General features: G+C 38.1%; 1 protein-coding gene across 3 annotated transcripts in view; it reads left to right on the forward strand.

Moving 5' to 3' along the window:
• The window catches only part of LOC150076660 (uncharacterized), a 349,756-nt gene that overhangs the window by 36,061 nt on the left and 288,211 nt on the right, over nt 1–25,484 (forward strand). For all 3 annotated transcript variants that reach the window (XM_090386112.1, XM_090386111.1, XM_090386113.1), the window contains exon 3: nt 18,670–18,757. In XM_090386112.1, the coding sequence (XP_090242238.1) occupies nt 18,670–18,757 (88 nt within the window). The remainder of the gene's footprint in view (nt 1–18,669; nt 18,758–25,484) is intronic.

The following is a 25,484-nucleotide window of genomic DNA, read 5'->3' on the forward strand; positions in this document are numbered from 1 at the left end:
TACATTTGCACATCTCCAGTCTATGGGTACCTCCCCTGAGTCCAAAGAAGCTCTCATAATTATGGCTAGGGGTTTGCATACTTCCTTTGCTGCCTCCTTTAATATAACTGGATAGATCCCATCCACCCCAGGTGCCTTTTTTATGTTTATCCTCAACAATCTCTCCTCCACTTTCCTCTCAGTTATTACAAAATCATCCAGCTCACTGCCAATGTTTACTTTACCTACATCATTCTCCTTCCTGAATAACTCCTCATGCGTGAATGTAGATGCAAAATACTCGTTTAGATTGTTAGCCATCTGAGCAGGATCCTCAACTGTTGAACCATCAATATCCAGTGGACCAATCTGATTCATTCCTTTCCTTCTCGAGTTCAAATATGTAAAGAAATCTTTTCTGTTTTTCTTTGCATCCTTTGCCAAGGATTTTTCGTAGTCTGCCTTTGCCTGCCTAATCTCCTTTGTGACTTGGTTACAGACCAACTTATATCTATCATAGGCTTCCATGTTACCCATTAATTTGTATGTATCCCATGCATTTTTCTTCTCTGCCACATGTCTCATTAGTTCATCTGACAACCATTTAGGCCTAAACCTTGAACAATATTTCTTAGTTGGTATGTAAAGCCTGGTAGCCTCCAAGATTAGTTCCTTGAATGCTTCCCATTTTGAGTTTGCTGTTGGTAACATCATCAGTTGGTCCCACTGTATAGAATTTAAATACTGTCTCAGACCATCATAGTCGCCTTTACGAAAACAAAAACCCTTCCCTTTACCTCTGATGGTAGTTACCTCCTTGAGTAAATCCCACTTCAACACACTGTGATCACTGCCACCTAGTGGTTCATTTATCTGCAGATTCTTAATGCAGATTCATAATTTGATTTAACTGTTAAATTCTTCAAAAGCATGAAGTTGCAGTTACTGTTATTGCTAAATGTTATTGTCTAAACCAGCAGTTCTGAAAGTGTGGTCCATTGACCCCTGTGGATCCCTGAGACCCTTTCAGGGGGGTCTGTGAGCTCAAAACTATTTTCATAATAAGACTAAGACTTTGGGGTTCTCAATAATTTTTAAGAATGTAAAGGGATCCTGAGCACAAAATGTTTGAGAACTGCTGGTCTAAACAGTGAGTGTTTTGTGCAGTTATTCCTATTCCTATGTATACAGAACTTTATCATTTTTAATATTTATTCTGCATATGAAGCTTAATTACATATTTCTGCAGATTGACTTTGACAGAATAGGATTTCTCTTCTGATATGTTAAGTTTACTATGCTAATTGTGGCAACAAGATTCTTCCTCTTGCTCAGATTATGCACTTGAAGGGGCATAAATTCAAATTGAGGAAAGACAGTTGTAGAATAGATGTGGAGAAATTTGCCTTTAGCCAGCAGTTGAGTGTTGGAACAAACTTCCATCTGTCGTGGAAATTGATAGCTTAAATAAATTCAGGGAGGAACTGGACAAACTTTTGAAGTGAATGGATGGATGAAATGACAAAGTTTTTCTTTTTTTTTTGGCAGATGCTGTATAAGCTTGCTTTCTTACATCATATGTAAGAACTGGTCCCCGGAATGTTTCAAAATCAATCATAGCTCCCCCCATGTCCCCCTCTTTACAGACCACAGAAATCTATTCATATAAACAAAAGTATATTTCATTTAATAGAATTCTAAACCAAAAATTTGGATCAATGCCAAATTTTCAACCTATGTTGTTTTTTGCCTTTGGGAAAATATCAGAGCCAGGTACGATTTCACAGTTCTTATTTCCTCTCCCTCCTACAAAAATCAGCATAAATGAAATTATTTTTTTCGTATTAAATAACAGGAAAAGTGCAGACTGCTACTAACTTTTCAATATATATCTGTTGACCTTTGGGATGGTTCTAATTTCAATTCCCAGTTTCCCTTACAGAAATATTACTCTAAATTTGGAACAAAAGCTGATCAGTTTCAAAATTTCAATGCTTACTTAAAATATTATAGAAATTTTTGTAACAATTTTAATGTCGATAGATTTACTTATTTTGTTAGAAATTATGAATTATTATTATTTGTTATTGTACCTGAAATGTAATGCATCCAGTATTTAACTACCTTGTTAGTTCTTATTTGTAGTAATATATTTAAATTATAAAAAAAAATTTATGCATTTTAAAATGAATTGTATAGTATTTATATTTATCATTATGACTAGATGTAAATAGTGATTTGGTAGTATTAAAGTTTTGAATATAGTTGGTCGGTATCTCATAATATTAATGGACCCCAGAGGCTCACATCTGGTGAGTATGGGGTTGGCAAACCCAGGGTCCTGAGCTGGATATCATCATCATTCTTCTCTTTCTTGCTTTCTTGGTGATTCCCTTCTACTTCTCTCTCTCTCTCTTGCAGGTAGGCAGGAGCGGCAGTGCGTAGCACACGCTTCTTGATTAGACCGTGGTTCGAGCCCATGACCACCAAATACAGAGGATGCGGAAAGATCAGGGAATGACCACCACATATCCCCAGAGCAATATGGCTTTAGTTGCTAATGCTCCTAAAAACCAAATACCAAATCTCTCTCTCTCTCACTCTCTCTCTCTCTCTCTCTCAGGGTAACACGGGAATTTTTTTTTTTTTTTTGGCTGGTGCAGCATAAGCCTCAGGCTTCCTTGCACCTCAAGGCTAATAATAATAATAATAATAATATTAATTATTATTATTATTAGGCTGGTAGTCCAGTGGTTAAGGCATTGGACTACCAGCCTGATAGACTCAGGTTCGAATCCCGCATTGGTGGAAGCGAACGCGGCTCTATTACGCTGGGAGACCGATATAATAATAATACTATATGATTAATAATAAAAAAAAAAAAAAAAAAACTTCGTGAAAGAGCCTTCTACAGGAAACTGGGTGAAGATGAGAAAGCAGGAAATGGACCACCTGAGATGAAGACGATTGAAGAATTCTGGGGAAATATCTGGAGCAGTAAAGTAAGACATAACAGCAGAGCGTCCTGGATAGATGTAGAATGGAAGAAAACGAAGGACATACAAGAGATGAGAGAGTGGGAGATTCGAGAAGAGGAAGAAGCAAAACAGTCGACCAGGAACACCCAGAACTGGCGAACCCCAGAAATTGATAACATCCACAACTATTGGTAGAAGGAGCTCACCTGCACACACACACACAAGCACCTAGCAGAGCAGTTCACTTGAATGATAAGAGACAGTCCCGAAGTTTCTCACTGAAGGAGTCACATATCTGAAGCCTAAAGATGAAGATACAAGAAACCCAGCAAAATACAGGCCAATCACATGCCTCCCAATGATGTACAAGATCCTGACCAGCTGCACAACTAAGAAGATATCAGACTACACTTGGTCGTCGACTTACGACCTATGCGACTTACGACCGGCCGCACTTACGACCACAGAAAAAAAAAATAAAATAAATAATAAATTCATTAATAATAAATCAGGAAGTCACTACTGAGGACACCCATAACCCAGGTGAGGAGGCACATCGATGACGGGAGGCCTGAGGACAGCACCAGGCACATACACTCAGTCGCTCTCTCTCACACATACACCCAGTCGCTTTCAAGCATCTGTTGCGGGTGGTGTATTAATTAAAATTCTACTGAAATACGCATAAAATGTTTAGTAAAAGGAAATGCCTTCATCTACATATACGCCAGCTAAGAAGTCAAGGAAAACTATTGATTTAGAGTGTAAAATGAAAATTATCCAGCAGTATGAAGGCGGAAAGAAAGTGAATACGATAGCACGTGACTTGAAGTTATCACATTCCACGGTATCGACGATACTTAAGGACAAAGAAAGAATTCGGGAAGCTGTGAAAGGTTCTGCACCTATTAAGTCTACAATTTTAACCAAACAACGACAGGAACCCATCCATGAAATGGAGAAACTGTTGTTTGTGTGGATGGAAGATTTAATACAAAAAAATACACCCATGAGTCTTCACACAGTGCAAGCAAAGGCTAGAAGTTTGTTTCAGAGTTTAAAATCACGCGCCGATGACGATTACGCAGAAGATTTTCAGGCTAGTACTGGGTGGTTTAAGCGTTTTAAAAAAAGATTTGCTTTGCATAATGTTTCTTATAAATAAACAACTCCTACCTCAACCCAAGAACATGACCCTGACGATGCACAACCCAGCACAAGCAAAGATTAAAAATTGATTTTGTAAATTTCGTTTGTATTAATTTTTACATTAATTTTAGATTGTATTTTTGTGTTTACAGTACATTATGTACAGTATTATTTTTCACATTATGCACAATATAATTATAGATTGTAGTTTTGTTTTTTTATAAACAGTATGAACAATAAACCAATTAAAATGTAGAGAACATTTGAATTTAACCTCAGAGAGAGAGAGATAGCCTAGGCGTAGAAACGAAGGTATGTACAGTATCGCTAAATAAAAGATGAAAACATTACTGTATTTAAAATGAAAAATAAAAGATGATAAAAATTTAAAAGATTATAAAAATAAATTATAAATATAATAAAAAGATTAGAAAGGTTAAAAAATACTGTTAATAAATATATGGCCGACATACGACCAGATCGACTTACGACCTGTCAGTCAGAACACAAGTCGGTCGTAAGTCGACGACCAACTGTACTTAGAGTCAGAACATAATGGCCGAACAGCAGAAAGGATGCAAGGAGCAATTAATCATATATGCCGCAGTTATGGAGCAAGTCTTCAAGAAGCACCGCAACCTATATATGGCTTACATCGATTACCACAAGGCCTTCGACTCTGTACCTCATAGCTGCCTAATAGAGACCCTGAAGATCTACAAGGTGAATCCGATAGTGACAAACTTCCTAGGAACAACAATGGCCAAATGGAGTACCACCATTAAGGTCGAGAACATCACAACCAGGCCAATCCCCATTAGAAGAGGAATCTTTCAGGATGATGCTCTGAGCCCACTATGGTTCTGTCTAGCACTCAACCCGCTATCCACCATGCTGCTCAACGGCAGAAAGTATGGATATAACCTCAAAGAAGGAAGAAAGAACCTGTACACCCTCACCAACCTGATGTACATGGATGACATCAAGCTCTACGCGGCAACCGAGAAGCAACTTCAGAAACTACTCCAGATCACCGAAGAATTGAGCAAGGACATCAGGATGGAATTTGGTCTATAAAAATGCAAGACCCACACACTGCACCATGGAAAATTAGTTGCCTGAAACTACCAGCTGCTGACTGATAAAGAGATTGAAGCTATGACAGAAGGAGAGACCTACAAATACCTAGGGATGATGCAGGCTGAGCAGTTAGAACACAAGGAAATCAAGAATTGAATGACCGAAAAATATCATCAGACTCAGAAGCCTGCTGAAAGCAAAATTGAATGGAGGGAACACAGTTAAAGCCATAAACACCTATGCAGCTGCAGTACTGACATACACATTCAGGGTCATAGATTGGACTAACACTGAGCTAGAAGATATCATGCGAAAGACAAGGACAATGATGACCAAGAGTTGCCAACACCACCCGAAGTAAGCAGTGGAGAGAATAACAATAGCTCAGAAAGAGGGAGGAAGGGGCCTGATAGACCTGATAGAACAACAGAAAACAGCGATAGTTAACCTGAAGGATTACTTCGAGAACAACACAGTACCACTCCATCAGGCAATAAGGAAGATAGATAGATAAGTGGTATACTCCACTCAACTTAAGCGAGGAAACCCCTCCCGCCCAGACGGTACAAGAAACAAAGTTAGAAAGATGGGCAAAGAAGACACTCCATGGCAGACATTACAATGATCTCCATCAAGATCACATCGATAACATTGTTTCCAATGCATGGCTCACCAGCGGGACGCTCTTCCCCGAGACTGAAGGATTCATGTTGGCCAGGCGCCTCCGTAGCCAGGTGGGAAGGAGCAGCAGTGCGTACCACACGCTTCTTGATTAGACCGGGGTTCGAGCCCGTCACCACAAATACGGAGGATGCAGAAAGGTCAGGGAATGACCACCGCATATTCCGGAGCAATATGGCCTTAGTTGCTAATGCTCCTAAAAACCAAAACAACAACAATCATGCTGGCCATCCAAGACCAGGTAATCAACACCAGAAACTATAGAAACTATACATCGCAAAGTAGCCCGGAATATCAGATGACACATGTCGACGATGCCACCTGGCCTCAGTCTGGTTAATCACCTTGCACACCGCGGTGTGCAAGGTGATTACCCAGACTGAGTACACTCATAGACACGACTAGGTAGCCAGGATAATACATCAGAAGCTAGCGATGAAATACCAGTTGACCAAAGAAAGTGTACCATACTATAGGTATGAACCCCAGGCAGTACTAGAGACCTGAACCCACAAGCTATACTGGAACCGCGCCATTATAACAGATAAGACCATCCCGCACAACAGACCGGACATAACCCTTGTGGACAAGATGGAAAGGACTACCTACTTGATTGATATAGCAGTGCCGAGCACTAGCAACGTCCAGAATACCTATGAGATAAAAATTAGGAAGTACACGAACCTGAGACATGAGATCAAGGAGATGTGGCATATGGAAGAAGTATCAACCATCCCAATCATTGTGTCAATCACCGTTGTAGTACCAAAGACTCTACATAGCAGTCTAGCAGCAATAGGTCTCCCAGAGAACACCTACAAGGAACTCTAGAAAGTCACAATCCTGAACACCTGAGGATAGTCAGATATTTCCTCGACCAACAGTAACACCAGATATTACAACTCCCCTGTGTACTTGGTAGTAGTACCCGTCACGGAGTAGAATCCCCCAATCAGGGGGAAATAATATAACAGCAACAATAATAATAATAATACAAATCATCTTTCCAACCTCAGAGGGTTCCTTTGGCAAAAAAAACTCCTTTCCATTTCACCCATCCATTCACTCCAAATGTTTGTCTAGTTTGCCTTGAATTTATTTAAGCTGTCAACTTCCACAATGACAGATGGAAGTTTGTTCCAGCAATCTGCCATCCACTGGCCAAAGGCAAATTTCCACACACATCTATTCTACAACTGTCTTTTCTCAATTTGAATTGCTGTTACCTCAGGCAATTAATCTGGGCAAGAGGAAGAATCCCGTCAGCATTGAGCTTGCTCAAACCATTCAAGGCCATTTATACACCTCAATCAGATCACCTTGAAGGTGCCTAGTCTCCAGATATTTCAAATTGAACGCTTTGTTCCTAATAATAATAAATAAATAAATTAATAATCAATTAATTACTAATAATTAATTAATAATTAATCATATTGAAAAATTATTGAAAGTAGTTGCACTGCTGATGCATTCTCCCTTTATCTTTACTTGAATTTTGACAGATTTTGTAAGGTGTACAGGTTACTGTTGAAATAAAGCCGTGAATTAGGGTTGGATTTGAAAGTGTCTGAAATTCTGCCCAGACACTATAGGAGGGAGTATATGATGAGAGCCTTGTCGATCAATTCGGCCCTGGAAAGATTGTGCAAGGCTCAAGGGGTAGAATTTTTTTCAGCCTGGTCTGTACTTGTTAACAGGAGAGACTGCTTCTACAGGGATGGGATACACTTAAATAGAAAGGGTGCAAGAATATTTGCGGATGCTATCGGGGCAGTGTTAGGTGGGTCGGAAAACTGCTAGCTTGGGGGGGATACAAGAACTAATAGATTAACAGTAGCCACTGACAGAGGTGAAAGTGATTCTTGCACTGCTTCTATTGGAATGAGCAGAAGCCCCTGGAAAACAAGATGCAAGATATTTCAGAGACTGCTGGGAGTAATTGCGGTACAAGTAAACACATGAGTTGCATTAGGGTAGCTAAGAAAAAGAACAGGTGCATGTACACCAATGCTAGGAGTTTGGTAAATAAATTTGATGATGAATTTTAGGTATTGCTCAAAGCATCAAAGGCGGATATTGTTGGGATATCAGAGACGTGGTATCACACAGAACTAGAATTTGGGGAGTACAACGTTTACAAAAAGGATAGACAGGATAGGAACGGAGGAGGGGTTATGCTATTAGTTAAGAAACACATAAAATCGAGGGAAGTGAAGCCAGTCAGCATCGTTGTTCAGTGCAGTGTTGAGTCAGTTTGGTGTGACATAAGCATTGGGAGATCAAAATTGAGAGTAGGAGTGTGCTATAGGACTAATGACTCTGATGAGTATAATAAGAAACTGTACAGGGAAATAGAGTGGGCCAGTAAATCAGAGAGTGTAATAATGGGGGATTTTAATTTCCCAGATATTGACTGGAATTTGTGGGTTGGTCACTCACACACTAGCAAGGCTTTTGTGGATTTATTGGATGATTGTTTTCTACATCAGCATGTCCGGGAGGCAACTAGAGGGAGTAATACTCTTGATTTGATTATCAGTAGTGATTCTTCATGCATTAAGAATCTGCAGATAGAGGAACCACTAGGTGGCAGTGATCACAGTGTGCTGAAGTGGGATTTACTCAAAGAGGTAACTACCATTAGGGGTAATAGGAAGGGTTATTGCTTTTGTCAAGGTGACTACGATGGTCTGAGACAGTATTTAAATTCTATACAGTGGACAAACTGATGATGTTACCAACAGCAAATTCAAAATGGGAAGCATTCAAAGAACTTATCTTGGAAGCTACTAGGCTTTACATACCAACTAAGAAATATCGTTCAAGGTTTAGGCCTAAATGGATGTCAGATGAACTAATGAGACATATGGCAGAGAAGAAAAATGCATGGGATACATATAAATTAACATGTGACACAGAAGCCTACGATAGATATAAGTTGATCTGTAACCAAGTTACAAAAGGAGGTTAGGCAGGCGAAGGCAGATTATGAGAAATCTGTGGTAAAGGATGCAAAGAAAAACAGCAAAGTGTTCTTTACTTATGTAAACTCTAGAAGGAAGGGGATGAACCAGATTGGTCCACTTGATATCGATGGTTCAACTGTTGACGATCCTGCTCAGATAGCTAACAAACTAAATGAATATTTTGCATCTACATTCACACATTAGGAGTTATTCAGCGAGGGTTATGTAAGAGGTGTATTCAACTCTGGCAGTAAGCTAGATAATCTTGTAATAACTGAGAGTAAAGTGGAGGACATATTGTTGAAGATAAACACAAGAAAGGCATCTGGGGTGGATGGGATCTATCTGGTTATATTAAAGGAGGCAGCAAAGGAAGTAAGCAAACCCTTAGACATAATTATGAGAGCTTCTTTGGACTCAGGGGAGGTCCAATCTTCAGTATTTGCACATCTCCAGTCTATGTACCCATAGACTGGAGATGTGCAAATGTGATCCCAATTCACAAAGAGGATCAAAGGCTGACACAAGCAATTATAGACCTGTGAGTTTAACTTCTGTTCCTGGAAAATTAATGGAGGCACTGGTTAAAGAAGCACTGCAGGATCATCTAGACAAAATTTCAAAATTTCAGTTATTATTCGGACAAGCATGGTTTTGTTAAGGGGAAGTCTTGCCTGACCAATTTGATTGGATACTATGATGCAGTCACAAAAGAACTGGACGCAGGGAATAACTTTGATATTATATACTTGGATCTTAGAAAGGCTTTTGATACTGTTGCACATGGAAGACTGCTGCACAAATTGGAGCAGTGTGGCATTGGAGGCAAATTGCTGCTATGGATAAAGGGGTGGTTTAGTGGGAGAAGACAGAGAGTGGTAATCAATGGACACTGGTCAACGTGGACTAATGTTATTAGTGGAGTTCCTCAGAGTTCAGTGTTGGGTCCGTTGTTGTTTTCTGTATTTATAAATGATATTGATGATGGTATATCAAGCTTAATGTCCAAGTTTGCAGTTGATACAAAGATTGGCAGGGTTGTTAAGGACACTACTGACGCTATGCTGCTGAACAGGATCTGAAAAGGTTGAGCAGATGGGCTGAGAGGTGGCAAATGAAGTTTAACATTTACAAATGTAAATGTTAAACTTCATTTGCCACCTCTGGGAAACATGGGAAACAGCAACCCCAGAGCAGCGTATCAACTCTGTGGTACTACACTGACAGTGGTAGAGAATGAAAAGGACCTGGGGGTAATTGTGCAGGCAGATATGAAGTTGTGTGAGCAGTGCAGATGGGCTGCAAGAGTAGCTCACGGTGTCTTATCAATGATATTCAGGAATTTTTCTAGCAGGTATATAATTAGTTGATTATTCCCTTGTATAAGGCAATGGTCAGGCCACTCCTTGAGTACTGTATACAGGTCTGTAGGCCTCATTTCAAGAAGGATGTAGAGCTGCTGGAACGAGTACAGAGAAGGCAACAAGATTAGGGAATGGAACAAAGGGTTGCTCTCACGAAGAAAGGCTTAAGTTTTGCAAATTACAGTGTCTGGAGACTAGGCACCTGCGAGGTGATCTGATAGAGGTGTAGATAGCCTTGAATGGTTTGAGAATGCTCAATGCCGATGGGATTCTTCCTCTTGTTCATCAGAATAATCTCCTGAGAGGGCATAAATTCAGATTGAAGAAAGACGGATGTAGCATAGATGTGTGAAAATTTGCCTTTAGCCAGCGGGTAGTTGGTTGGTGGAACATACTTCCATCCCTTGTTGTGGAACTTGATAGCCTAAATAAATTTAAGGTTCAGGTATTTCTGGACAGGTATTTCGAACAAATGGAGGGGTGAAGTGGAAGCTTTTTTTTTTTTTTTTTGGCTGATGCTGCCTAAGCCTGCTTTCTTGCATCATATGCCTCTACTAATGCTAATGCTAAAGGTGTATTGTCCAAAAACCAGCAGTAAACCACTCAAAAAAGTCCGTGGGGACTGGAGAAGTGGAAATGTATCGCCAATTCACAAAGGGGGATTAAAGGGTAACATGAGTAATTACAGACTTGTTAGTTTAACTTCTGTTCCGGGGGAAAGTAATGGAGTCACTGGTTAAAGAAGCAATGCAGGATTGTCTAGACTAGACTGCAGTTACAGTTCAGATGCTGCATGGGTTTGTTAAGGGGAAATCTTGCCTGACCAATTTGAATGGATACTACAATGCGGTCACAAAGGAATTGGATGCAAAAATTATTTTCATATCATATACAGTAGAATGTCAGTTATCCGGAATAATTGATGTCAGACCTCTTCCAGATACCCAAATTTTCCGGATAATCGAACGGAAAAATTTTCCAGATAATTTTTCTGGTAAGATTAAATAAATTAAATTAAATAACTAATTAATTAATTAAATCTTACCTTACAGTTAAATTAAATAAGATTAATTAAATTAAAAAAATAGATAATACAATTTTGGAAAACAGAAACAGAATCCAGGCATTTTTATAGAAAACAGAAAAATTAGAAAGATTTTAAAATGCTCTCAGCTTTTTCGACTTACTGATAGATAATGAGCATGGACAATCTGTGTGTCCCAGTGGCATTTTCACACAGTAATTGTAACTCGCTCTTTTCTCATCTTAAAACTTGGTGCAGGCTAGGGCTGTTTTAGTGGCTAGGGTTTTTCTTGGTAATGCTTTCCATGATGAGCCCATCTCATCAACATTATAAACATTTTCTTTCTCATAATTTTGCTTAACTGAAGCAAAATTACTTTTCAAAGGATACTGCTGCCGATTTGTCAGCAGAAAGTTTCTCGCCTTGAATATCTATCTAGTTCACGTATATTGTATAGGAGTATAGTTAATAAATTTGATGAGCTTGAAGTGCTAGTCAAGACATCAAAGGCAGATATTGTTGGGATATCAGAGATGTGGTGTCACACAGACATAAGCAGTGCAGAATTGGAATTTGGGGAGTACAATGTGTACAGAAAGGAATAGACAGCACAGGAAGGGAGGAGGGGTTATGCTGTTAGTTAAGAAACACAAAAAATCGAAGGAAGTGCATCCAATTCATGTTAGTGGACAATGCAATGTTGAGTCTGTTTGGTGTGACACAAGCACTGGGAAAGGAAAAATGAGAGTAGGTGTGTGTGATAGGCATAATGAATCTGATGAGTATAATGAGAAATTGTGCAGAGAAATAATGGGCCAGTAAATCAGAATGTCTTATAATGAGGGATTTTAATTTTCCAGATATTGACTGGAACTTGTGGATTGGTCACTCGCACACTAGCAGGAATTTTGTGGATTTATTGGACGACTGTTTTCTACAGCAACATGTTCGAGAGGCAACCAGAGGGAGTAATACTCTTGATCTGATTCTCAGCAGTGATTATACATGCATTAAGTATTTGCAGATAAAGGAACCACTGGGTGACAGTGATCACAAGGTACTGATGTGGGAATTACTTAAAGGTGTAACTACTGTAAAGGTGACTACAGGTGTCTCACAGTTTTTAAATTCTGTACAGTGGGATCAACTGATGATGTTACCAATCTTCAGGGACTTAATTTTGGAGGTTACTAGGCTTTTCATTCCAACTAATAAATACTGTTCAAGGTTTATGCCTAAATGAATTAATGAAGATAGTGGCAGAGAAGAAAAATGTATAGGATGCATATAAAGTATCGGGTGACACAGAAGCCTATGCCAGATATAAGCTAGTCTGTAATCAAGTCACAAAGGAGGTGAGGCAGGTGAAGGCAGATTACGAGAAATCTTTGGCAAAGGATGCAAAGAGTTCTTTACTTATGTAATATCTAGAAGGAAAGGGATGAATCAGATTGGACCACTTGACATAGATGGGTTGACTATTGATGATCATGCTCAGGTAGCTGATAAACTGAATGAGTATTTTGCATCTACATTCACACATGAGGAGTTATTCAATGAGGAGTGTGCCAGAAGTTTATCAAACTCTAACAGGGAGCTAAGTGATTTTGTAATAACTGAGAGCAAAGTGGAGGTGAAATTGTTGAAGTTAAACATAAAAAAGACACCCGGGGTGGACTCGATCTATCCAGTTATATTAAAGGAGGCAGCAAAGGAAGTAAGCAAACCATTAGCCATAATTATGAGAGCTTCCTTGGACTCAGGGGAGGTCCTCATGGACTGGAGGTGTGCAATTGTATCACCAATTCACAAAGGGGGTTCAAAAGGTGACACAAGTAACTATAGACCTTTTTAGTTTAACTTATGTTCTGGAGAAAATAATGGAATCACTGGTTAAATAAGCATTGCCGGATCATCTAGACAAGACTGCAGTAATAGTTAAGACAGCATGGGTTTGTTAAAGGCCAATTTGATTGGATACTATGATGTGGTCACAAAGGAACTGAATGCCAAAAATAATTTTGATATCATATACTTGGATTTCAGGAAAGCTTTTGATACTGTTGCACATGGAAGACTGCTGTACAAATTGGAGAGGTATGGCATTAATGGTAAGTTGCTACAATGGATAAAGTGATGGTTGAGTGGGAGACGACAGAGAGTAGTAATCAATGGACACTGCTCTTCGTGGTCAAATGTTATTAGTGGAGTTCCCCAGGGTTTGGTGTTGGGCCCATTGTTGTTTTGTATATTTATCAGTGATATTGATGAAGGTATATCAGGTTTAATGTCCAAGTTTGCAGATTATACAAAGGTTGGAAGGGTTGTTAACGAGTAAAGACAATATGCTACTCCAACTGGATCTGGATAAGTTGAGCAAATGGGCTGAAAAGTGGCAACTGAAGTTTAACATTGACGAAGCAAAGTACTGCATATGGGTAGCAATAACCCAAGAGAAATGTACCAACTGTGTGGCACTACACTCAGGGAAGTGGAAAGTGAAAAAGATCTGGGGTAATTTTGCGATCAAATATGAAGTTCGCTGAGCAGTGCAAATGGGCTGCCAGGGCAGGTCATGGAGTCTTGTCGATATATATAGGAATTTTGCTAGCAGGGACATGGAGGTGATTATCTCGTTATACAAGGCAATAGTCAGGCCACACGTAAAGTACTGTGTACAGGTCTGGAGGCCTCATTTTAGGAGGGATATAGAGTTGCTGGAATGAGTACAAAGAAAGGCAACAAGATTACCAAGAAAGGCTTAAGTTGTGCAAATTACAGCGCCTGGATAGTAGGCACCTGCGAGATCTGATTGAGGTATATGAGATCTTGAATGGAATGAGCAAGCTGAATGCTGATGTGATTCTTTCTCTTGCTCAGATTAAGAACTTGAGGGGCATAGATTCAAATTGAGGAAAGGCAGTTGTAGAATAGATGTGCAGAAATTTACCTTTAGCCAGCGGGTAGCTGATTGGTGGAACAGACTTCCATCTTTTGTTGTGGAAGTTGATAGCCTAAATAAATTTAAGGCAGAGCTGGACAGGCATTTGGAACAAATGAAGTGGTGAAATGGGAGGGGTTTTTTTTTTGGCTGATGCTGCATAAGCTTGCTTTCTTGCATCGTATGCCTCTACTAATGCTAATACCGTTATTGTGTCTCAGTTTAAAGTGTCTCAGTCAACCTGTGCTTGCCTTAAAATCTTCATTACCTATTAATTTTCGATTAAAATCTGATGCTTTTTCACATAACATTGGGGCAGACACTGGTTCACCTAAACTTCGCTCTGAAGAAAACAAGAAAATAAAGTGAGTGCACTCTCTAAAGTGGCATTTTCAGGTTTTAACAGTTTTTTTTCCTACTATATCATCCTTCACTGTCTATAATCGACACAAATTCTGTTATAGCATTAGAATTTTTCTTGATAGTAAATCGTTGAAGTCCCCACATTAAACTCTTTTGAGAGATTTCCTAAATTTTCACCTTTTCTAATTCTATTAATAATTTCCGTTTTTTGTTGCAATGTTCAAACTATGTGTTTTTTTTTCATTCACATTTTACCATAAAAAATGAGAAAAATAATAAATCGCACAGTTTCGGGCAGATATTATTCTTACCAGCTAAACTAATCTGAAATTCACTCATGGTTCCGGGAAAACCCAGTATGCTCTAATATTTTTTTACAACACATTTCTGAAGATCACAACCGTAAAACAATAAAGACAATTTGCAGTTTTCAGTTTATTGGGCATTTTGTTTGTACAATATGTTATAAACAGGTAGTAAACTCGATCCTTTGCTTATTATAATCAAAATTCAATTTGCAAACGTGATCACTAATCACTATAACTGGAGCTTACTATACTACCGTTAATAATAAAAAAAAAAAGATCAGCCTTTCAAATTATTCCGGATAACCGATGTTCTGCTGTATTTGGATTTTAGGTAAGCTTTTGATACTGTTGCACATAGAAGACTGCTGTACAAATTGGAGCAGTATGGCACTAAGGGAAAGTTGCTGTTATGGATAAAAGGGTTATTGAGTAGGAAGAGACAGAGAGTGGTAACCAATGGATACTGCTTGTCATAGACTAATTTTATTAGTGGAGTCCCCTCCAGGGTTTGGTGTTGGGACCATTGTTGTTTTCTATATTTATCATTGATATTGATAAAGGTATAACAGGCTTAATTTCCAAGTTTGCTGATGATACAAAGGTTGGCAAGGTTGTTAATAACAGTAATGATGGTATGTGGCTGCAATACGATCTAGAAAAGTTGGGCAGATGGGTTGAGAGGTGACAACTGAAACTTAACATTGACAAATGCAAAGTAGTAGTAGTGGCATGTGATGCAAGAAAGCAAATGTATGAGCTTATGCAGCATCAGCCAGAAAAAAAAAAAAAAAAAAATCACACCATTCCCTCCAAATGCCTGTCCAGTTCCTCCTTAAATTTATTCAACCTATCAACTTCCACAACGACAGATGGAAGTTTGTTCCAGCAATTAACCACCCGCTGGCTAAAGGCAAATTTCCGCACATCTATTCTACATCTGTCTTTTCTTAATTTGAATTTATGCCCCCTTAGGTTCGTAATCTGAACAAGTGGAAGGATCCCATCAGAATTCAGCGTGCTCAACCCATTCAAGGCCTTATATACCTCAATCAGATCACCGCGCAGGTGCCTAGTCTCCAGCCACTGCAATTTGCAGAGCAGAACTTAAGCCTCTCTTGATAAGAGGATCCCTTCATTCCCCTCACCAATCTTGTTGCCCTTCTCTGTACACGCTCAAGTAAATCTACATCCTTCCTAAAATGAGGCCTCCAGACCTGTACGCAGTACTCAAGGCACGGTCTGACCATTGCCTTATACAGAGGGATAATCACCTCCTTTTCCCTGCTAGCAAAATTCTTATATATCATTGACAAAACCCCATGACCTGCCCTGGCAGCCTGTCTACATTGCTCAGAGAACTTCATATCTGACTGCACAATTACTCCCAGGTCTTTTTCATTTTCTACCACCTTAAGTGTAGTACCACACAGTTGGTACGTTTCTCTGGGGTTACTTCTACCCATATGCAGTACTTTGCATTTGTCAAGGTTAAACTTCAGTTGCCACTTCTTAGCCCATCTGCCCAAATTATCTAGATCCTGTTGCAGTAGCACACTGCCATTACTGTCATTAACAACCCTGCCAACCTTTGTATCATCTGCAAACTTCGACATTAAGCCTGATATATCTTCATCAATATCATTGATAAATATACAAAACAACAGTGGACCTAACACCGAACCCTGTGGGACTCCACTAATAACATTAGTCCAAGAAGAGCAGCACCCATTGATTACCACCCTCTGTCTTCTCCCACTTAACCATTCTTTTATCCATTGTAGCAACTTACCCTTAATACCATTCTGCTCCAATTTGTACAATAGTCTTCCATGCGCAACAGTGTCAAAAGCTTTCCTGAAATCCAAATATATGATATCAAAATTATTTTTTGCATCCAGTTCCTTTGTAACCACATCATAATATCCTATCAAATTTGTCAGACAAGACTTTCCCTTAACAAACCCATGCTGTGTCTGAATTATTGCTGCAGTCTTGTCTAGATGATCCTGCAATGCATCTTTAACCAGCGACTCCATTATTTTACCCGGAACAGAAGTTAAGCTAACTGGTCTGTAATTACTCGTGTCACCCTTCGATCCCCCTTTGTGAAGTTTCTTAATTTGAATTTATGCCCCCTTAGGTTCGTAATCTGAACAAGTGGAAGGATCCCATCAGAATTCAGCGTGCTCAACCCATTCAAGGCTTTGTGAAGTACTGCAAAAGGGTATCAATAACCCCAGAGTAATGTACCAAGTGTGCAGTGCTACACTCAGATTAGTGGAGAATGAAAAAGACATTGAAAAAAAACAATGGGCTTAGCACTGAACCCCAGGTGCTTCCACTAATAATATTAGTCCAAGAAGAGCAGTCCCCACTCAACCTTCCCTTTATCCATATAAGCAACTTTCTCCCAGTGCCACACTGCATCAGTTTTAACCTTCTAAATATAAGGTTTTTGCACACAGAGAACAGAAATCTTACAAGCTAGGAGGAGTGAAGTTGAAAGTCGCTAGGAAAAAAAAGACACGGAGGATATGGTTCAGTCAGACATGAATTTTTCCGTGCAGTGTAAAATCAGTTAGGAATGCATGTGGTGACCTGTTTGTGATATACCTTCACAAATAGGGAAAAAGATATCTTCCCTTTTGAAGATAATGGTGAGATTGTGTTTAGAATATTGTGTTTGGGTCTGGAGGCCATACTTGAAAAAAAAAAAAAAAAAGACATAAACTTCTTGATGGGATTCTGAGAAGGATAACCAGATTAGTAGCAGGTAATGGATGCTGATCAATGTCCACATAAAGAGTGAAGTTGGGGACCCCTGGTGCTGCTTGACAATCAACACTACACTATGTTCATGTGAAGAATGACTTAAAACATGTTGACTGCAGAGCTTGGCAACTAGACATCTTAGGTAGAGACCTGATAGAGCAGTGGTCTCAAACTCAAATTGCATGCGGGCCGAATGCACGATTTGAAAGCAGCTGACTGGCCGTACGTTAGTTTGTCTCCATCTATATAGCAATATGAACTGCGCAGCTGTGCATCCAGCTAACCAACTAGTGACTGACTCAAGGAAAATATATATCAGAAGTACCAACTCAATAGAAAAAATCGGAAACACCAGAATACTGAAGCGCCACCAACTGTCGGCTGGCGAACTAAATTTACTGATTGTATCGACGTGGGAAGTTCTCCCACCTTACCCCAGTCATGTGGCCTGGCATACAAGCATACAGTGACAAAAACAAATCCCCAACCTATTCATTCTATCTCTTTTTACTTCAATATCAGATAAGCTCAGTCCATATCTCTATGTATCTAAAGTTATAAGCACCATATTTTCAACAAATACATAATTGAAATGTATTCGCGGGCCGTGTAAAATTGCTTCGGGGGCCAGATGCGGCCCACGGGCTGCCAGTTTGAGACCACTGTGATAGAGTATATAATTCTCTGAAGAGAATCATTAAAATGAATGAGGGAGGTATATTTTTACTGGCAGATGAGAGAAGAACCAGGGGTTACAAATACAAAATTTTGGTGAGTAATAGAAAACTAGATCTCATGAAGTTTACTTTTGGGCAGTATGTTGTAGATCATTGTGTTCAATTGCCTGCCACTAGTCAGGGTTGATAATTTTATTTAATTTCAGAGTAGAATTGGATAGTCTTTGGTAACAGGGGAAGTATGAATGATAGATTTTCTTTCTTTTTTTTTTTTTTTGGCAGATGCAGAAAAAGTCTACTTCCTTGCATCATTTAGCCATTATAATGCTAATATTATTTAACATTATAAATATGAGTTCTGTTTTTTAATAACTGAATTTCTTACAGCAGTGGCATCATCTCCAGTATTTGGTCTTACAAAGAAGGACTATTGGTATTGGCTAGAAATTCTACTTCATCATAAAGAACAATATGGGTAAGCAGTGTTACAGTTTGTTTTACAGATTAGTTGAATGAGTGCTGTTCAAAGGGTAATTAAATTTGTACACTCATCTAATAATCTAGATCAGTACATTCCACTTATTGTTATATATCTTACAATGCAGCTCATTTACTTCACTTGACCCCACAATTGGAATACATATTCCAAAGCAATCTGTAACAATACTTTTAAGTGGATGGACATGTATTGTATCTTATGTAGGGCACCTCCTAATTGTTAATTCAATTCTGTGATGATATGTAATTTATAAAAACACCAGAAATTAGTATAGTGCTGTGTGTGTGTGTGTGTGTGTGTGTGTGTGTGTTATTGCTCTGTTGGTTATTTGTTTTAGGTGAATGAGTGCTGTTAAAAGAGTAATTAAAGTTGTATGCTTATGTATGCTCATTTAATAATTTAGATCAGTACATTCCATTTATTGTTATATGACGTGCTACCCAAAAGTTCCCGAAATCTATTTATAAAATAAATAGACTCACCTTGGGTCTTATTCGCCACCGTCACCTTCAAAGTAGTTCCCTTGAGAGCGTAAAAACCGATCCCAGTGCTTCTCCCATGATTTGAACGGGTCCAGAAAGTCCCCCTTCATTATAGTGTTCAGCACTGCCTGCAGTTCGGTTTGGATATCCTCTACACTGTTAAATCTTCAACCCTTCAGCTTGATTTTCATTCTTGGGAAGAAGAAGAAGTCACAGGGGGCTAAGTCTGGAAATTAGGGGTGGGGGATGATTGTCATGTTGTTGGATGCCAAAAACTGCGCCACAGTGAGAGATGTGTGGGCCAGCGAGTTGTCACGATGAAGGACCCAGTTCTTTATGCGCCACTTCTCTGGATGTTTTCTCCTGATGACTTCCCTTAACTGCTTCCGGACATTGCAGTAGAACTTTGCATTGATGGTCTGGCCAGGAGGGAAGAATTCCTTATGGATAATCCCGTCAATGTCCAAAAAATAGATCAGCATGGACTTCACATTGCTCCTCACTTGTCGGGCTTTCTTCGGTCGGGGTGAAGATGGGCTCTTCCACTCGGATGATTGTTACTTGGTTTCTGGGTCATACACAGTGGTGAGCTATAGTGGGCTCGCGAGAGCCCATTGTTATTTTATTTTGAAAATTTGCGAGCCCATTGTTGAGATGATTATTTATTTTACAAATGAAATCCTGAATGCAATTATTGAGTATCCAGAGCCAAAACTACAGTGGGGCGAGCGGGGTCCCCCTTCCCAGCATTTTAATGGTGCAATCGATCGGTTATGTATTTTAAAATTGCTTAATTTTTGATTTAATTACAGTCAGACCTCTGTTTAATTAACTTTTTTATAACGAATTTTTTAAAATTCCCCTTGGTAATTACATTTAAAATACAGTAGTTCCGTAGAACGAAAATAATTTTCATGTAATGAACAAATTAGGAGAGACAACTTTGTAAGCATTGTTCTCACCTCTGGCCTTTAGGTAATCAGAAAACGCGAATTAAGGGTGAAAGGGATTACCGTTCCATAATGTTAGTGGGTCAGGGGCGGATTTAGGCATGGTCTTTATGGACTGCAGCCTAGGGCCCTGTTCAATCAAAGGGCCCCCCCCTTTGCAGTAAAAAAAAAAAAATAAAAACAATTTAAATTAAAAATTTAATAAAAAATAAATTATACAAAATTTTTTCGTACCTAGATAAAGTTTAAATCGTTGGTTTGCAACACTATTGGATTTGAATAAAATATCAAATATCAATGTTTTAAATGACAGTAAATAGTAAATACGGCTCTGTCTTCTATCGCCTCTGATGGTAAAATAAAAATATACTTTGTCATTTGTCAATTATGCAAATAATGTGGCAACGTCGGAATGGGAGTGCAAGTCTAGCCCCTCTAAAGCATGTTAGTTTACTGTAATTCTCACTGTTTGACATTTGAAGTTTTGTAATAGTACAGTATAGTTGAATATTAAATAGTTATTCGTTCGGTGAAGTGTACTGTTCAGGTGCTTCGTTTCTTCACTGGTAAGTATCGGCAAAGTTTACTAAATACTAAATAAATATAAGTTAAATCACTCTCCGGAAATCTTTTGTAAACACGTAAATTCAATAGTTTTTTGCATTTCCTCAAAATGAGCCATAATAAAAATAACTGGACACCGTTTATTTGAAGTAAGCGGTAGGCACTAGTAAACAGCGTAAGCTATAAGCTTGCCTACTTGACAATGTAAGATGTAAAATCCTACAAATTTAAAATAAAAATAATTGTTTTGCTAGAAGTAATGTTAAAGTTTGAAGAATGCTAGATTGAGGAATGGGATAGTTTAAGCGTGAGAATTGAGAATAGTAGCAAAGTGGTAAACAGATAATTCAAATAATATGAGAGAGCAAACAGGGACAGCAGGACTAAGTAAAGGGGTGCCATTTGAGAATGGGCATGAAGGGGTATCTTAAGGAAGAACAATAAGACGTGAAGCTGAATTATGTTAGGCGCCTCCTTTGATCTATGACACCGTTGGAGCCAAAACAGGAAATGAGTGGACGTCCAGTGTTTGTGTCAAATTAAGAATGGCGTCGGGCTGACTGATTTTTGGGTGTTGGGATACTTTTAGAGAGAAAGGTGTGAAACGAAAATGAGTGTTTTTGGAGGTTGCCAATGGACATGAAAGGGTCATACTGCCTGTGAAAAAAAAAATAAGAAAGTTGGAGAAAAGGGTTGGTTTGTGCGCAAATGGAAAGGAACGTAAATTTAAACAGAGGGGGAAGGATTGGTTGGGGGAGGTGTGCCAAACTTGAGGGGAAGAGTGAAGTTCAGGGAAAGAAAAATTGAGAGAAAAGAGCATTCTGTGTCTGATTTCTGTGTGGTGTGGTCAAAGGGGAGAAAGAAGGTCATGAGTGAAGTGGAGGTAGGTGAGTTTGGTAATGTAGGCCCTTGTAAAGACAATGAGCCAGGTATGTACACCTGTGAATATATCGTCTACACAAGAAGGTGCATCATGTCAAGAAGTGAAAGTAAGCCTGTCAGGTTCGAAAGAAAACCGGAGTGCCCCCAGCAGTCTCGAAGGAAAACCGGAGTGCCCAAGGATCTGAAGTAAGCCTGTCTGCCTCGAAGGAAAACCAGAGAGCCCAAGAAACTGAAGTAAGCCTGTCTGCCTCAAAGGAAAACTGGAGAGCCCAAGAAACTGAAGTAAGCCTGTCAGCCGCGTGGGAAACCTGAATGCGAGGACATTGGAAGTAGCGGCGAAGTCGGAAAGTAAGTCCGTTCCTTGTTTCTTAATTGAATCCTGAACTCAAGGACTCATAACCTAGCTCTGTAAGCCATTGAGTGATAGTTCTTGTAAAAGAAAGGAACATTCCTGTTGTTAATGATTATGAAAAAATGTAAGGGTGGTTCAGGAGTAGCAAAATCAAAGTAATAATGTAAAGGAATTAGTAAAGAAATTATATTTATAAGGGTAGTACTGTAAGGATAGGTTAACCTATGTCATTAAATTAGACCAGGTGCCAAACAAGGTAACATATCAGATGAGGTGGAAAGAGAAATAAATTTTATTAATAGATAAACCTCATGAGTAAAGAAGGATTACTAAGGTGATAACTAGGGTGGCTAGGATATTAATTAAGGCAGAATGGGTAACCTATAAGGAATGTTATTGAGATAAGAGGGTACCAGATGTAATTCGTTTTATGTGTGAGAGGCTAAAACAAAGATTCTAAAGGAGTAATAAGAGCTGAAGTAAATATTGTTGATGTAAGAGAAAGAAAGAAAAAAAATTGGTAAGGTAAGAGAATGATTGAGTAATCATTGTGGAGTCAGTTTTTATGTAAAATACAACTGATACAAACTGATGTTAATAATTCTCATATTGAGAATAACTGAGGAGAGAGAGAGAGAGAGAGACAGACAGACAGACAGACAGACAGACAGTGTAGTGTATTGTAGCATTGTTTACATATGTATATGAAATTAGGAAGCTTGTATGTAATTATTTGTTTCTTTTATGTAAATGCTGTATTTATGTAAATGTTATAAATTTCCTGTTGTTAATGATTATGAAAAAATGTAAGGGTGGTTCAGGAGTAGCAAAATCAAAGTAATAATGTAAAGGAATTAGTAAAGAAATTATATTTATAAGGGTAGTACTGTAAGGATAGGTTAACCTATGTCATTAATGATGAAAAACGAGGAAAAAAGTTTGTTAAATTTTGTAAACAAAATGTGTGGCTTTAAAGTTCTGTTAAAAACTGCTTTACACACCCTAGAAATTGGAATTTTCTGAAAATTGTAGTCAGATTTGTGTAGGTGGGGGTGATAAAGAGGTCAATAGGGTGTTCAGCGAATTGCAAATTTTTAGATAGTTAATAAGAAAATTTTTAAGTAAATAATAAAAATAATATAATAAAAAATAAACCCCCCCCCCCACAACTAACCTAATATGGTGGTGGATTTTTTTTTTTAGGTTTTTTTAATTTCTTTTCAGATTAAATAAATACCTAAAAAAATGTCTGGTAGAAAATATAAAAGCGGAGCTGAAAAACGAAAAATACAATTAAATCGAGAAAAAGAAAAGTAAATGTGCCAAAATTTCAAAATTTTTTGTATTGGAAAATAAAAATGAGAATCTAAACGTGAAAAAATGAGAATCTAAACAGTAATAAGTGAAAGAGAGAATAACTTAACCGAAGAGAAACATAAAAAACAACAAAATGTATATAACAATAAAAAAGAATTACTAAAACTAGAATCACAACCGAGAACCTCTAAAAACAATGTTGACGTTGATGGACATTCAGTACCAGACAAAAATATACAAGACCTAGACGACAGTTCTCTGAAGTCTCTGTTGCTGTTTTGCAAGAAGATAATGATAAAGAGGCAGAAGAGGCTTTAGAAAATGCAGAGTTGCTTGCTAAATATGTTGACGTAGGTTTGTGGCCTACACAGTTAAATGATAATTTTATTAATCACTGTCTCTCACATGAAATAACTTATTTCCAAAATAAAGATGCAAAAAATACATATCCAGTTTCAATAAGGAATTACAAAGATCATTTTCAAATAAGTACTTTACGAAAAAAATTAAAAATGGTCAATTACTGGAAAGATCTTGGTTGTGCTATTCTACCAGTATGGGAAGTGTTTTTTGTCTAGTTTGCAAACTTTTCTCTAAAGTCCCTTCTCAGTACACAACCGGATTCTCTGACTGGAAACATATAGGACCTTGTTTAGAAAATCATGAAAATTCTAATGAACATAAGAAATCATTGTTAGTATAGTTAACATGTAAAGAAAATAAGTCTGTTATTAACAAGCAGTTGTAGGAGCAACTAAGAAAAGATACGGAATATTATCACAATGTCCTAAAACGTGTTATTGCAGTGGTGAAATATTTAAGTGTAAGGGACTTAGCATTCAGAGGTCACAAGGAAATATTTGGCTCTCCGCACAATGGTAATGTTATGGGGGCTCTGGAATTACTAGCAGAGTTCGATCCATTCATGCGCGAACATATCCAACAACGAGAACTGCGACCAAAGCCTTTCACTTCGTACTTATCAAAAACAGTTTATGAACAAATAATAGAGATTATGGGAAAACAAGTAATAAAAGAATTATAGCTGAAATTAATAGTGACGATGCAAAGTACTACTCAATTGTGTTGGACTCGACACCAGATTTGTCCCACAATGACCAACTAGCTTATTATAGTACGATATTGTTTTGAGGGAAAAGTGTATGAAAGATGTGTATCCTTCATCAAAATTAGTAGTCACAGTGGCTTATCTTTATTCAATTCCTTACAAGAATTTCTAGAAAAAAATGGACTGCAACTGGATAATTGTAGAGGACAGTCTTTTGACAACGCTGCAAATATGTCTGGCCGATACAATGGTGTGCAAGCACATCTCAAACAAAAAAATAAATGTGCTAATTATGTGCCGTGTGCTGCGCATTCCCTAAATCTAGTTGTTGGGGAAGCGGTTAAAGTTGCAACTCAAATTGTGAACTTTTTTGGAGTAGTGCAACAAATATATGTTTTCTTTTCTGCAACTACCAATAGGTGGGAGCTTCTAAATCGTGAAACAAAACTAAAATTTTCGATAAAAAGTTTAAGCCAGACTAGATGGTTTTGTCACTATGATGCTGTTAGAGCTTTAAAAAATAGTTATGGTGGTATCATGAACATATTAAAAACGTTTAGTGACAATATGGATGAGAAACTTGATTTTCGAAGAGAGGCACAGAATTTATATAATAATTTGGCGAAACTTGAAACTGCGATTTTAACTGTTTTTTGGGAAGAAATTTTAGAGAGATTCAATTTAGTTAACAAAAAAGTGCAGACCCCAGGCTTAGACATATGTGAAGGTGAGAAATTAATTACGTCAATAGAAGCTTTCGTGAGCAACATAGGAGAACAATCAGATCAGAAACTAAACGAATACGAGAAGACAGCCAAAAAATTAAGTACTAGTGTGGAAAAAGAATACAGTGATTTAAAAAAGAGAAGTATTACTTCAAAATTTTCGGATAAATCTACAGAGAAAGTTTCACTAAATGGAGCAGAAAAATTTAAACGGGATACGCTAAATGTTGCATTAGATAAGTTGATTATGGATTTATACAGAAGAGGCCATGTATATGGGGAATTTAGCAAAAGATTCAAATTTTTAATGGATTTTCAAGACATTAATATCGAAAATATTGTTGTTGATTATTATTCGGATG

Source organism: Mastigoproctus giganteus, chromosome 12 (assembly GCF_048544385.1).
Source record: "Mastigoproctus giganteus isolate SK-2022 chromosome 12, ASM4854438v1, whole genome shotgun sequence".
Classification (NCBI taxonomy): Eukaryota; Metazoa; Arthropoda; class Arachnida; order Uropygi; family Thelyphonidae; genus Mastigoproctus; species Mastigoproctus giganteus.